Here is a 15,455-nt window from a genome sequence, read left to right as displayed (position 1 = left end):
TGTGTGAAGCTTTTAAGTTTCAATCCAATAATTCCGACCACTTCTTCTCTTTTTTTAAGCCTTTTCTCTTGAGGGATCTGGCATCAGCTTTGCGGATCTGTTCCGCCTTGTGGCCTTCTATTGTATCAGCAGGTAAATATCTGTCTTGTCTTTTTGTTTTCCTCCCAGAGAAGTTTTTGCTTTGTGATCAGCATTTTAGAACTGCACAAATCCTTGGGTATAAATAACCTTTCTCAAGTTAACAGTCAGCGCCAAGAGTTCTCACTTCTTCTTTTATTGCGTGCCAACTTAAGTGACACAGACGGTCGCAGGACTTCAAAAACGCTCACAGGAAATGGCAGAAAATGCAGGATCTGACTCAAAAGATGCTCAGAGAAGCTCTGCAGCTGCAAGTTTTTGGAGAGTCACAATTTCCATCATGCAGTCTGCAGAATTTTGGCAGACTGGGTTTTGCTTTTTTTTTTACTAGCAGCAGAATGTAGCAAACCATCAAGAAAAAATAGTAATTTTGAGTCAATTCACAATGTTTGTGAGCTTTGTGAGCAGTTGCTTTACTTTTTTCTCCATCCAGGGATGTCCTTCCTTTCAAACTCAAACTCCCAGAAGCCATTGTGTCTGCAAAGACCCAGAAAGAGCTGGAGGAGGTGGCCCAGCTCGGAGCAGGTGAGCCGCTCTGTTCCTGAAATCTGTATTTCTTTCCTGTCTTTAATTCCACAAATGTCACCGGCGGCACAAAATAAAACGCGCTCTTTCCATCACCGTAACTCTTCCACTGTTAAAGCAATTTCAATTGATTATTTTTATGTGTGTTCATGTTGACTTCGCAAACATTTACTGTAACGTGTTGCATATCAGTGCAAAGCTTCTTTTGTCCACTTCTGAATCTGCTAGAATTATGATAATTGCACAATAGTTACAATAATTCAAATGTCAGCAGTTAGAAAAGTAGTAATAAAAGTTACTGTTTTAGATTCCATGTCAACTTTTATTTTGAAAATATAAAAATATTCAAATTTTTCTTTGAATTCTTTAAAATTTTTTCTTTTATGTTGTAGCACCACTAAAAATTAAGGGTTCTTATTGAGATCATTGTTGAAGGAATCAAAACTTTTAAAATGATTCATTAAAATGGATTTTTTTAGCCATCATCTGGATTTATTCTTATGAATTTGATTTAAATCGACTACATTTTTATTCTCTTTACTATGGTAGATGATGAAACTGGAAGTGGTGAGACAAACAATAAAAAGAAAAAAAAAAGACAGAACCAGACTGATCCAAGAAGCTCCTCTGCATTCAATTTGTGCAAATCTCATCAAGGTTTTCGGAAAAGTTCTGTTAATGTTTTCATTTTAATTGATAGAAAAGAAAATGCTTTTTTTTTCATACAATAGTCCTTTGAGGCACAGTTGGGTTTTATTTGAAACAAATTCATGAAATTATGTCACTTCTGAATTTGGTTGTCAAAGGATAGACTTCTTTCCTATTTATTTCAAAATAAAAGCTTCTGTCATGCAATGCTGATACCTTAGTTGTGTGTTGGCACTAAACTTTTCAATTTTTTTGTTGAAGTTCATTGAATGTGCAGATCATTTAGTTCAGATTGTTTTTATCTAAGGGAATCGTTTGTTTTCCTTTGATTTTTTTTTCTTAAATCTAAAAGAGGCTTAAATAAAAACCCAACAGAAAGCAGATGTGCGGGAAGAGGCAGGTTGAAAACATTTTCTTGGTTAGTCACTTTTGTTTGGGTCCGTCTTTTGGGTTGTTTTGGTTGTTATAGTTCCCGGCAGTGAAGGCGTCACTCTGCGTTGCGTAGAAAAGAAAAGCACGTTAGCTTCATGCTGTCCAAACAGGCTCTCTCCATCTGAAATTCCAAAAAACCTCTTTTGACAGGCTGAGTGGTGCCGGCTGTTTCACAACCAGCCTGTTGTTGTGTTTGCATGTCTGCATTCCTGTGAGTGGAAGTGGGTGTAAGCATGCGCACTTCTGCTTCTTCTGGACTGATGCTCCTGCTTTTAACCCATTCAGACCTCAAAGTCCCATCAGCTTTTGATCTACTTTTGTGCTCTTTTAATTATGATGATGCAATTTTTAAAAAATGAGTTGGTTTCTAGGACATAGTTTCTGCAGAAGTTCATTAAAAGTTCACCTTTGAGTTGTGGGCGGGACCGTTGGATTGGAGTAAACCGGCCCCCGCTTCCCTTCATCTATCTATTAACATGCTCTCCCACTAGCTTACAGCCCCTCACATCTCTAACCTAACGTTAGTGGTGCAACAAAAATGGCAAGCAAATATGGAGGTATCTCGACATACAGTTTTGATCCAGATACAAGCTGAGTTAAAGCAAACAAAGACGTTCACGGATCTATTTGTCTACAAGTGGATGCTTCAGAATGGAGAGGACCAGAGAGCTTTTTGCTTGCCGTAGTAGTTTCTGCTCCTGATTCACAAGTTGGATAAAGAATTATTCAGAAATGCAATTTTAAACCCAATTTTCTTTATCAATGACCCCCATCACCAGAAAGATGCTACAAAACATGTTAAAAACACATTTTATCAGTGTGGGCTGGTTTAGAGCTTCTGATTGGACCGTCACATGTCAGTCAAACATTCACCCCGCCCTCTTTAGGACCCTTTTGAACCTGTAATAAATGAGTCCTAAATGCAATTAATCTTAGAAGTGAAATAATCTGTTCATGAACCTTATCTCTTTAACAATGAAGTGATTTCACAATAAGCCACCTAGTGGTCACTCTGAGAAGTGTTTTGGCTCCACTTCATTTCTGTTTCAAATCTGTAAGATCATTTTTTTTTCACTTTTTTTGCTTTGGATTGACTCTCTTTATGTCCCCAATAATAAAATCAACTCTTGTTTTTGGGAGCCAAAGGAAACAGTTTAACCGCTGTGCTCTCTTATGGGGTCCAGATGACCCCACCCTTATACTGATGTGTGATCCCATCATAAATGTAGACAGGATCTTATGTCTGCCACGGACACCATTGAAGATAAAAAAATCCTTGGGAAAAAGAAGTTCAGAGTGCTGTCTTGTGGGGTCAAGATGACCCCATTTTTAATGTAAACATGCCTAGGATAGCTCAGAGGTTAATTAGTTGGGAAGCGATGTGATTGTTAGTTACAGGGAGGTGAAAGCGGTTTTTGGTTTCCTGCTTAGGGTCTTCTGCTTCCACACAGCCGCCGGGTTTCCGTCTCAGGGAGCCAAAGTTATAGAGGACATCTGAAACCGGTGATGGCCTGATGTTTCCATTTTTAGACTCCCGTGTGAGTCACTGCGGGCTTGAGTCACCGCAGCACTTTGGGAATGTGAAGCCTCAATTAAAAAAAAAAAAAAAAACTACAATATTTTTAAACATCAGAGAGTAAACAGAAAAGGAAACGACACAAACAGATTCTTTGAAATCTGAGCCACAGAGAGGGACAAAGGGCTGGTTGAAGGGCTGGCTGAAGTGCTGCTCTGTGTTGTGTTTCGGCCCTCCCACCCCGTCATTTGCATGGGCGACTCCCCCTCGGTGAATCTCAGCGTGTCGGCACACAGTGAATCAGAGACGGCAGACACGCAGCAGGTTTCACAACATTTCTCCCAGCAGACCGGCGAGAAAAGAGCAGCTGTTCTCTTCTTTTGTGGATCTTTAAACCTTCAGGTAACGTCCTGTCTCGATAGGAGAACATTTGAGATGTTTAAAAGTGTGTTCCTGTGCTCGTCTGATTCAAATAGCTTTTTATGAAGAAACTAAACTAACTGATGAGGCTGGAAGTTGGGTTTGTTGGATGTTCAAGACAGTCAAGGAGCTCCAACGCCGTCGTGTGATCGTAAACATGCTGAGGGTCTCTGCTCTTGTCCTCCAGGCTTCTGGGACTCAGCCCTCTGCGGTCAGCGGTGTTCCTCTCCGGTTCCTCTCCGCCCTCTGAGCCGGACCCTCAGCCTCCAGCGGAGCAGCAGGAACGCGGCGGTCCAGGAGTGGCAGCAGAGGTTCATCGGGGGTCAAAGTGACAGCGCGCCTCCAACTCTACAGTCCCGCACGCCGCCTCCGCCTTTCCTCCTCGGGAGTCGGCTCTCCAGCGCCCCCTTGTGCTTCGTGAACCCCCTGTTCCTGCAGACGCACCACGAGCACCGCGGCTGCGAGGACAGCCCGCCGCTGCAGCCCCGCCAGGAGACGGCGGCAGAGCTGAAGGCGGTAACGAGCAGCCAGACGGGCCAGCAGCCGGTCAAACTGAACAGCAAATCGCAGACGCCCCCCCCTCGACCACCGCCCCCCCGCTTTATGATACGCCGTCGACCTGCACCGCCCCCACCTGGACCCGCCAGGAGCATGCCCGTGAATGTGGCCTCAACGAAGCATCCGTCCTCCAAGAGACGCCCGGCCCCCCCTCGACCGTCGATGGGCTCTAAGCCCAGCAGCCCGTCCAGGAGTACCAGTTCATCAAACCCTCCCCCTCCAAGACCCAAAAGTCCTGATCTGGAAGCCCGCCGTTGCCACATCGCCCTTGACGATGAGACCATCGCAAAAGCGCTCTCTCAAGCGAAGCTCCCGTCCTGTCAGCCTACGTCTGCCGATGACGAGCTGCTGGAGAGCGCCGCCAGCCCATCAGGACCCCACAAGCGGGGGCGCCAGCGGTTCAGCGACATGAGCATGTCCACGTCTTCATCCGATTCCCTGGAATACTCACAGTCTCCGGGCTTCTCCCTGGGCCTGAGCCATAGCCCGACACAGGACCACCAGGACCCGGGGGAGGACAGCAGCGAGGATGACGAGGACGTCGAGGAAGAGGAGGAGGAGGACTACGGTGTCGGTCTGGAGGCCGACCTGGAAATGCGCCTCCGTCCGTCCTTCAAAGTGCGCAGGCGAAGGGTCGGCGTGAGCCTCAGCGGCGGATCCTTCGTCCTGCCGCGGTCGCTGAAGGGACGCTTCACCAAGATGAGCGGCATGCTGAGCTCCCTCATGACCCCCGAGAAACGGGCCGTGAGGCGGATCGCCGAGCTGTCCCGGGACAAGAGCTCCTACTTCGGCTCCCTCGTTCAGGATTACATCAATTTCGTCCAGGAGAACCGGAGCTGTCACCCGTCTGGGATGGACTTCCTGCAGACGCTCCGACAGTTCATGACCCAGATGAAGGCTTACCTGCGCCAGACCTCTGAGCTGGACCCCCCTATTGAGTCCCTCATTCCCGAGGACCAGATCGGTGAGTTTATAAAGCAGGAATTTCTAAAGCTTTGATTCTTGGTACTTCATGCACTAGATTGTAAGCGACGTCACCCTCAGTTCCGTTTATGTGGAAGTCAAACTCAGCATTTTCCAACGGATGAATGAAATCTGTTAGGAGACGTTTGTCTGATCACTGCTGGTGTTGAGTTTCAGAAAATTCAGCAGGCTGCACCCAGAGGAGTTATTTGTGGCCTCTGCTCACTGGCATTGATTCAAAGGGGATATGAGGCGGACGCTGAAGGACAAAAGTTTGAACTAAATGAAGATTTAATCTCAAAGTAAAGTTTTACTGACGTCAGTGCTGACTTTTACCTCCATGTTTACAAAAACAAACCAAAATCTTCCCTAAAAATCTTATAGTCATTGAAAATGTCAGTTTCTGCTTGATCCTTGAAGGCTCTATGAAAAAAGCTTAAAGGTTTTCTAGGATCTAGTGAATTCTATCATTTCATGACTGAAATTCAAGAATTCATCAGCCTCCAACATGTCTATGAAGGAGTGTGGCTCCATTTACTCTCATAACTCTTTGATGTTTTTTGGCACATCTCTCTGAAGGTCTTTTTTCCCTTTAAACTTTCCAAAACGTTCTTTTTTTACTTGAATCTGAGTTTTGGTGCGGTGGCTGCAGATTAAACCCAACCAGCTTCCTGCTGGTTTTCCAAAAACGCTTCCTTATCTGCTGTTGATTACCTGGATCAGGTGTGTTTAGCCAATAAGGAGCTTCAATGACAGATTGGTTGGAAAACATTGTTTTTAACCGGACAGACTTCCTTTAGCTCCAATAAAACCTAAAGCCTGAGAAGAAACAGGTCATTGTCGACCAAATCCAGACTTCGTCCCTCGATGTCTAGATTTGGACACCTCCAGCTCTAAAGTCTTGAATACGGCAAACTGTGTTTTTGCCGGTTTTCCATAAAAGTGGTGCTGCAGGGTAAAAAATAAAACTCTTTGTTGATAAAGTGGCCTCACCTTCAAAAGCTTTAGCGCAAACTTAACAGTGACTTGAAAGTATTTCTTACAGAATAAAAGCATTTAATTATGCCGTGGCCACAAAAGAAGTTCATCGGGTCCAGAAAATAGATGGATGGACGTTAAGTCTCTACTGACACTGCGTTTCCTTTGAGCAAGGCTCTTGACCCTATGAGGAACCTGAACCTGAACAAGATATCCTTGAAAAGCAGGTTTCCTCTCCGGTGACCTCTCCTGTGTAAAACAAAGAACTATTAGCTATCAGGAGCTGCATTTGGTTTTAGCTCCAAATGCGTCTTCAGTGGAAGTGATGGATCATAACAACCATTGAGTTTTTTGTGTCAGTGGGGGTGACAAACCCATGCGGAAAGTTTTGTGTCTCTACATCAAAGTAAAATTTAAACTTTCCTTAGCAACCAATGCTGACTAGGTCAGTTCAGGAGCAAATGAGCGTCCTTAAACGTAAAAGTTTTAAACTATTTGCTGTGAGGTTTTAGTTGGTCAGACCATCAACAGTTAAACCCTCAAAGGGTTTTACAGTGGGGGGGGGGCGGGGCTTACTTTTATTTGCAAGTTTATAACGGTTTCATATTTCTGCCTGTAGAGAAAACAGTCTGTTCATGAAAACCGCAGTGAGGAGGAGTTTCCCTGCATGAATATGCATGTGTGTGTCTGTTTGTGTGTGTTTCTGCCTTGTCCATTGTAAACAACAACAGCAGAGCCTTGTTCGCGGACAGAGCAGCCACAGAGTCCGTGGAGCAGAAATGCTCCCGTTAAGCCACAGATGACTCCGTCTCTGCAGCTTCACCTGAGCGGAAGACTCAGTAGTGCTGCCACAAACAATTATTTGAATAGTCGACAAATCACCAATTTTCTTTCAGATTAGTCGACTAATCGGGTCATGGGCAAACTAGATGTAAAAGACACATTTTAACCATCATAAGCTTTAAAATAACTAAAAACTAGATATAAAGCATTACTTGTGATAATTCTAGTGTGAATGCTGTAAGCTGAATTTGGCTGCTGAAGTTGCTAGTGCTGATATCTGAAGCTACTGAAATTGATAGCTAAAAACGCTGAAGCTAATAGCTGAAAACACCAAAGCTAATAGCTGAAAACGCTGAAGCTGATAGCTGAAAACACCAAAGCTGATAGCTGAAAACACCAAAGCTGATAGCTGAAAACGCTGAAGCTGATAGCTGAAAACACCAAAGCTAATAGCTGAAAACGCTGAAGCTGATAGCTGAAAACACCAAAGCTAATAGCTGAAAACGCTGAAGCTGATAGCTGAAAACGCCAAAGCTGATAGCTGAAAACGCCGAAGCTGATAGCTGAAAACGCTGAAGCTGATAGCTGAAAACGCCGAAGCTGATAGCTGAAAACGCTGAAGCTGATAGCTGAAAACGCCGAAGCTGATAGCTGAAAATGCTGAAGCTGATAGCTGAAAACACCAAAGCTAATAGCTGAAAACGCTGAAGCTGATACCTGAAAACACCAAAGCTGATAGCTGAAAACGCCGAAGCTGATAGCCAGCTAAAATATTAGTTAAATGCAAAATTAGCCTAAAAAGATGGAAAAAAGCCTAAGTTAGCCAAAACCAGTAGTATGAAGCTGAACTATTAGCTAAACTCCAAAATAGCCTGAAAAACAAAAAAAGCCTAAATTAGTCAAAATAGCTAGCATGAAGCTGAAATATTAGCTAAACTCCATATTAACCCTAAAAAAACTTTGAAAAAGCCTAAATTAGCCAAAATAGCTAGCATGTAGCTCAAATGTTAGCTAAACTCCAAAATAGCCTAAAAAAAACTTAATAAATGTCAAAATAGTCCAAAAAGCTAGCAGAACACTATTATAACTATCAGCTTTACTACACTCTGACTCCATATAAATATAAAGTAACGACTTATCAACTATTAAATTAGTCTTTGACTATTTTAATAGTTGATAAGTCGTTGATTAGTCGACTAATTATGGCAGCCCTACAGCTCAGATCAGAAACTTGAAGGTTTGCGTCAGAAATCTCAGCTCAGCCCAATCTGTTTCTTCTTTAGGTTTCTTCTTAGACTTTAGGTTTTATTGGAGCTAAAGGAAGTCTGTGTGATTAAAAACAAACACCACTAAGCCTTTGAAGGACATCGTGAGGTCCAAAGTTCAAACACCTGCTCCTCATTCAGTACACAGCAAGTTCCGCCTCAGGCCGGTCCTCCTTCAGGAAAGCATGCATTAACCCTTTAACTCTGGAGTTCCGGTGTTTATGTTCCTTTACATACGGTTACTTTTCAATGCCGCTTTTCTCCTTCAGAATCTACTGGAATGACGTTGATGGAGTTAACGGTTGAAAACTAACAGTATGTTCAATATTTAGTGTTTAGGCGTCACCGGCGATGTCTCAGGTGTCAAAGGGTTAAAGTAGCCAAACCCCGCCTTGAGGCGGCCCGGCGTGCTTTTTCACTTCTGATTTAAAATCTTCTGACGGCTTAAAGACAGTGAAAGCCCTGCCCGGAGGCGTGTGTTTAAATATGAGCCTTCACTGCTGTCAGTTAGCAGTAAATCCCAAATGTCACCTGGTTCACTGCTACAGCATAAACGTGAGACACGTGGATCCATCAGTTTTGGAAAGTCCTGGAGAGAAAAATCTAAAAACATTAAAGCCTCTGAACATCTGATGATTACCTGAAACCCTTCAGAAAAATGCACAATCATCTCCTAAGAGTGTTGGTGAAAATTACTTTAATGTGACTACAAAATAAGTTTCACTACAATAAAATGTATTGTTTTCAAAAATATTCTATAATATGGCGACTTTTTCTCTTGTTTTCACTTTTTTCTTTTCAACAAATGAAAAACTGAGTAATTTTTTAAAGATCCAGATGCAGGCGTTTTTTTTTCTTTTAATTACTAAGTGATTTTTTTTCTCCCAGGCTTTTAAAAAGTACAAACAAACTTCAGACTGAAGACATTTTAGACTAAAGGCTAAACATTAAAGGGGGTTGCTGGGATTTATTGTTGTAAACTCTGTTTCCTCATGGAGCACAGCGATTCAAATTTCATCCAAAAGAATTATTTACAGCCTCTTCACTCATGTTTACATTTGACTTTAAAAAGAAACAAAAATGTTTTCCAAAAAGGATTTTGGGTAAAACTGTTAAATTCCCTTGTATTAAATAGATTTTATTAATGGTTAGTAATAAGAGTCACGTTTAGTGTCCAAACAGAAAAATTTGAGTCTTTTTTTTATTTGTTTTATTAATATAAAGTATTTTATTGAAGAGAAGACCCACACAGCAGCTTTATTTAATCATACACAGACACATAAAAAGTTCAGGCACCAATAATATAAATAAAAGGGAAAATTTAATAAAGTATCTGCATTAAAACGATAAAATATTGAATTAAGATGAAAAGCAGAAACAGCCTCGTGTTATCAGTCTAAAGTCAGAGTTTTAAGCTGCTTCAACTAAATCAGTAAATTTTTTATGTTTTGTTAATGTGAATAAACAACAATGTGGATCATCAATCTTTTTTCTGAGGTCCTATGATGGTATGGGCCAACAAAAACACTGAATAATTCAGTTTATGCAAAATGTATGTATGTTAGAAAAGTATATGATTAAAGTTTTTTTTCTAGTTTTACAGATGTTTTTCTAAAACAATGAATTACCTGAGAATCATTTAGTATAAATAATTATGAGAAAAATATTCTATTAATGCTATGTTAGATATATTCATGTTTAAATGAGTAAAATGACACTTAAAGTTGTTTTTTTTTAATCAATAAAGAGAGTAAGTGGAATTTAAGTCAACTAAAAAAAAAATCAAACTTTAGAATTTCAATTTATTTGTCAAATTTATCAAATAAACTCTTATTTGTTGGTAATTTTTTTTTTCTATAAATCTTGATTTAAAACAAACAAAAAGGAAACTTTCAAAACCAACAGATTGAATTATTACATATTATTTTTTTGTTTTTGTTTTTTTCTGCCTTAAAAAACCCAAAAGTTTTGGTCTGAAGAAAAAAATGTTTTCTGAATTTTTGAATTTGAGTATTGAATTAAAAATTTTTTTGTCTCCGCCTTCACCAAAGAGACATTCAAATTTCGAATAAACAGTTTAAATGTTTTAAAGCAAAAATCTTTTTTCAGGGTGAAAAACTCACAGATCAGATTTAAAGTTTGTTTCGTTTTCACTTCTGGTAAATGTGTACTTTTTGTGTATACCGTAAATGGAATTATTGCGTGACGCCAAAATGTTCTGTTGCGTCACGCCGTTTTCTTTAATTTCTGCCCTGAGGTCGTGTTTGACCGGTTTCTTTTTGCCCCCCGGCGCCGTTGGATCATGACTCAGCATCTCTTCACAGCAGCAGTTGATAAAAACTCACGGTGACTGAAGTTAGTTTCAGTTTTGTTGGTGGTCCGCTGGGTTTTCCGTTGGGGTTGTGACGCATTTTCAGAAGAAAAAAATGTTGCTCAATATTTTTTGAGAATCTTTCGTCTGCTGTCGTGCAGATCGGGTTCTGGAGAAAGCCATGCACAAGTGCGTCCTGAAGCCTCTGCAGCGCGTGATCGAGGTGGCCCTGCACGACTTCCAGGTGAGAGCCCCCCCAACAGAGTCTCAAATCCAAAAAGTTTCGAGCACAAACTGAGGATTCCTGATCGGCAGGTGAGCAGTGGCGTCTGGCGGCAGCTCAGGGAGAACCTGGCGCTGGCAAAGACGAAGAAGCCCCAGGACCTGGGGGTGGATGGAGCCGTGCCCCCCGACTCCATGGCAATCGAGAAAATCCGTCACAAGTTCCTGAACATGCGGAAGATGTACTCCCCGGAGAAGAAAGTGACGCTGCTGCTGCGAGTGTGTAAACTGATCTACACCATCATGCAGGATAACTCCGGTACGCCACGCTGCTCTTGGTAACCGTCCTCCGGTCCCGCCGTCCTCCTGACCTTCACGCCTCTCTGCTTTCATTCCAGGGAGGATGTACGGGGCCGATGACTTCCTGCCCATGCTGACCTATGTGGTGGCTCAGTGCGACATGCCGCAGCTGGACACCGACATCCAGTACATGATGGAGCTGCTGGATCCTTCTCTGCTTCAGGGAGAGGGTAGGTTCCTGTCATGCTTATTATCAGAGAACCAGTATAGTCCAGATCCGCCACAGAACCCAAATGATCCCAACTCTATCTTAATAACTGAGTATGGAGAGAACGACTTCCTGTGACAGGAAGATCAGAGAGGAACAAAGAGAGAAACACCTTAAATCTGGATCAGTAAATCCAGATGGACAAAGTGAGTATGACAAGACCCAATTCTGTTGCATTACGTGACACAATACAGGCGTCGCCATTTGGAGCCAGTTGACAGCGATTGGTCGAATCACGTTTTTAGAGGAACTACTGAGTGAGCTCGTTGGAAGTCCACACAGGTTCTACTGAAAGCAGCTCGGGAGAATCTGTCAATCAAGCTTTTGAGGTGGGGCCAGCAGCCACAACAAACTTTTGCTGAGGCATCTGATTGGTCGGTTTATAACTTGAATAACTTGCGATAAAGCAAAAGATATCTTTAAAAAAATGTATAAGATAGAAAAAAGTATCAGTGCAAGAATGGTTTATCTGACATATAGAATGACTATTTCTCAGTAGAAGTCTATGGGTTTTGGCATCTTGGAGCCTGGAGATACTTCCTGAAGGGAGGGGTTATGCTGTCCAGTGATATACTGTCTATGATCTGGATAACCTTTGTTAGGGCATCAGGTGATCCATGTGAAGGTACATTTGACTCCAACGTCCAGTTTGTTTTTTTGCTGTGATCGTTTCGTTCAGTGGTTTGACCCAGTTTAGGGGAATTAAGTTCTGCCCGGCTTACAGAGGAGAATCAGATCAGGTTTAGGCATCAGTGGAGATCAGTCCTGATCTGGAGCAGTTTAGTATTTATGGTTTGGCACATTTTAACTAAGATGCTTTGCCGTGGTTCAGTAAATATGGTCTTTCATGGTTTGGTACAGATGATCTGAGATGGTTCAACATTTTGATGAATCTGCAGGGTTCAGCCAGTCTTTGATGTTAGCTGGTTTAATGGAGGCCGTCTGAGTCGCTTTCGTCCTAGTGTGAGCCGTCAGAGGAAACGTTCACGCTCAGCTGCTACATTCCTTTCAGGTGTGGTAAACGGACCGGAGCCGGCTCACATAAACGGGAAGGCGACACACCCAGAGCTCAATACTTTCCTGTCAGAGTCTTGGGTGAGAAGCTGGAAGAGAGTTTGTTTTCCTGAAATCTTCTGGGAAAAATGAGATCTCCGTTCAAGATTCTGACCCAAACTGTGAAAAGTTTCTCTTCTTCAAAACATTCATTTTTGTTTATGTCACTTTTAATATTTGATCTTATTTTTTTTACTAACTTTTTTGTCTATTATACTTTTTTAATACATTTTTTAAGTTTAATTATTTTAGTTTTTTTTTAAATATTTTTAAGTAAATGTTCAATTTAATTCCACCCAAACAGTTTTAAGAGTTAGAAAAAGTTATTTTTGACCCCAAAACTACAAGATGTTGTTTATCCTTGTTTTTTAGTTGAATCTTGACTACTTTAGGAATTAGCTTCAGCTTCACAGCGTTCACACCTGCACTATTGCAGGAAATGCAGCATTTCTGGTTAACATCTGTGCTTCTGCTCGTTCCCACAGGCGGCTACTACCTGACCAGTGCCTACGGCGCCATGGCGCTCATCAAGAACTTCCAGGAGGAGCAGGCCGCCCGGGTCCTGAGCTCTGAGGCCCGGAACACGCTGCACCAGTGGCACCGCCGCCGAACCACCCAGCGCTCCATGCCCTCTGTGGATGACTTTCAGGTATCAAGCCTGACCTGAGCCCACCTTGAGCATCCAGGCAGTGAGTCCAAATGTCCATGAATCCAGAGAGGAAGAGTGCAGCATGTGGATCTAGCTCTGAGGATGACTTCTTGTAGTAGAAAGCTCATCTTAATGGACTGACTGCATGGAGAACCTTCACTGTAACTGCATGAGAACCTTCTTCCTCACTAACATCCTCTCGCCTCGAGATCAGTCTGATCTGGAGCTTCAGCTGCTCAGTCACTCTGATCTTCTCCTCAAAACTCATCTGTTCAAATCGTCTCATACTCCATCTCTGTCTCACCAAAGAACTTTTGTTCTGCAGAACTTTCTCCGGGTCGCCCTCCAAGAGCTGGACTCTGGCTGCACAGGCAAAACCCTGATGGTTCACCCGTACACCACCACAGAGGAGGTCTGCTCCCTTTGCGCTTACAAATTCAAGATCCCCGACCCGGAGAACTACGCACTCTTCCTGGTTACCGAGGACACCAGCCAGCAGCTGGCTCTGGACACCCATCCTCAACGGATCAAAGCCGAGCTCCACAGCCGCCCGCTCGCACACGCCTTCCACTTTGTTTACAGGAAGATCCCCAACCTGAACCTCTGTGTCCCGGTGCAGAACGGAAACTGTTTGGTTTGAGACTGTTGATGGAAGTTTTGTGAAGACGGACCTGAGAACGTGTGAATGGATGAGGGGGCGAAGAAGACTTGAAGTTTCAGATGTTGGATGGAGGTCATGAACATGTTTTGCTCCAGTTTGGTTCTGATTTTGAAATTCTGATGACTGTTTTGCACGACTGAAGAAACATCTATAGATCATGAGAGAACACCAGCGCTGCACCCATCCAGTACCTCTGTTTGGATGAGTAATGGATCCCATTTGGGAATTTTGCTTCCTTTATGTCAGAGATTTTATCAGATTATTATTTTTATAATATTTTTTTTTTGGCACACCTTTAGGCTCAGACACACAGAAGCATTTACTAGGCAAAGAAAAAGGCAAATTCCAGTCATTAAAATATCAACAATTTACATAAAATGATCAAAAACTACCAGCTCTTATCCTTAAAAAATCCTCTTGGTTTTCAAAATAAAACCCCAATATTGACTTTTACTGTCAAGGATATATGGGGATGTGTACAACCTGTTCAGGATGTACCCTGTCTTTGCCCAACAGTGGCTGGGATAGGCTCCAGCAACCCTGTGACATGAAAGAGGTTAAGGGGACATGGATGGATGGATGGATGGATGGATGGATAGAGGACGGACCGATGGATGGATGGATGGACGACTCAGTAGGTGGATGGATGGATGAGTCGGTGGATGGGTGGATGGATGAATGGATGGAAGAATGGATGGATAGATAGGTGGGTGAGTGGATGGATGGGTAGTTGGATGGATAGATGAGTCGGTGGATGGATGGATGGATGAGTTGGTGGATGAGTCGGTGGGTGGATGGATGGATGAATGGATGGTTGGATGAGTTGGTGGGTGGATGGATGGATGAGTCGGTCGGTGGGTGGATGGATGGGAGAGTTGGTAAATGGATGGATGGATGGATGGATGAGTGGGTGAATGGATGGATGGATGGACGGACAGATAAAAGTATGGACAGATGGATGGATGGATGGATGGACAGACAGATAAAAGTATGGACAGATGGATGGATGGATGGATGGATGAGTGGGTGGGTGGATGGATGGATGGATGGATGGATGGATGGATGGATGGATGGATGGATGGATGGATGGATGGATGGATGGATGAGTCGGTGGGTGGATGGATGGATGAGTCGGTCGGTGGGTGGATGGATGGACGGACAGATAAAAGTATGGACAGATGGATGGATGGATGGATGGATGGATGAGTGGGTAAATAGGTGGATGGACTGACATATGGACGGTGGGATGGAGAAATGGACGGATGGATGAAGAGATAAAATGATGGATGAAGATGTGTTGTTTGTAGTTTGTCAGTGTGTCAAACCTTTCAGTCCAGGTCACACCCAAACCGTTAAGTGAAACTCCAGACCGGTTTGAACATCACAATAGCGGTGGGTCGGTCACTGGTCCACAGCACCACCCATGTTTGACTAATCACTCAGTCTTTGTCTCACAGCCAACAAAAGCTGAGTTTTTCTTGGCCGATGTGTTGGAAACATCAAGTGTGGAGCTGCAAAGCAACAATAGACGTGCGGAAAACGTCCTGTTTCTACAGAGCAAACCAAGTTGTTGTTCACACCAGAAACCTGCAGGAGTGTTGCAGCAGCAGGTCGGTCAGATTGTTTTGGTGTGAATCCCCATTATGTTTTTAAAACTTTTATTTTGAAAAATATTGCTGAAGATTCTTACTTTATTTTAACACTTTGACCCATTTTTTTTGACTGAAAAAGAAATTCAGCTGATAAAGATGTATAAATTCCCCGC

At 42.8% G+C, this 15,455-nt stretch overlaps 1 protein-coding gene across 2 annotated transcripts in view; it reads left to right on the top strand.

The window, feature by feature from the left end:
• Positions 1–14,315, top strand: part of LOC112157425 (ras and Rab interactor 2) — a 30,438-nt gene extending 16,123 nt beyond the window's left edge. Inside the window, exons 6-13 of one of the 2 annotated variants that reach the window (XM_024290136.2) lie at positions 60–132; positions 572–663; positions 3,867–5,201; positions 10,699–10,781; positions 10,853–11,078; positions 11,158–11,289; positions 12,866–13,029; positions 13,355–14,315. In XM_024290136.2, the coding sequence (XP_024145904.1) occupies positions 60–132; positions 572–663; positions 3,867–5,201; positions 10,699–10,781; positions 10,853–11,078; positions 11,158–11,289; positions 12,866–13,029; positions 13,355–13,669 (2,420 nt within the window). In that variant the 3' untranslated portion in view covers positions 13,670–14,315. Of the gene's footprint in view, positions 1–59; positions 133–571; positions 664–3,866; positions 5,202–10,698; positions 10,782–10,852; positions 11,079–11,157; positions 11,290–12,865; positions 13,070–13,354 lie in introns of both variants that reach the window. The other variant, XM_024290137.2, reaches the window with a different exon arrangement.
• Positions 14,316–15,455: the final 1,140 nt, after the last annotated feature.

The sequence above is a fragment of the Oryzias melastigma genome, linkage group LG1 (genome assembly GCF_002922805.2).
Source record: "Oryzias melastigma strain HK-1 linkage group LG1, ASM292280v2, whole genome shotgun sequence".
NCBI lineage: Eukaryota > Metazoa > Chordata > Actinopteri > Beloniformes > Adrianichthyidae > Oryzias > Oryzias melastigma.
The sequence above is the reverse complement of the archived record's forward strand: the minus strand, read 5'-3'. Positions and strand labels throughout refer to the sequence as shown.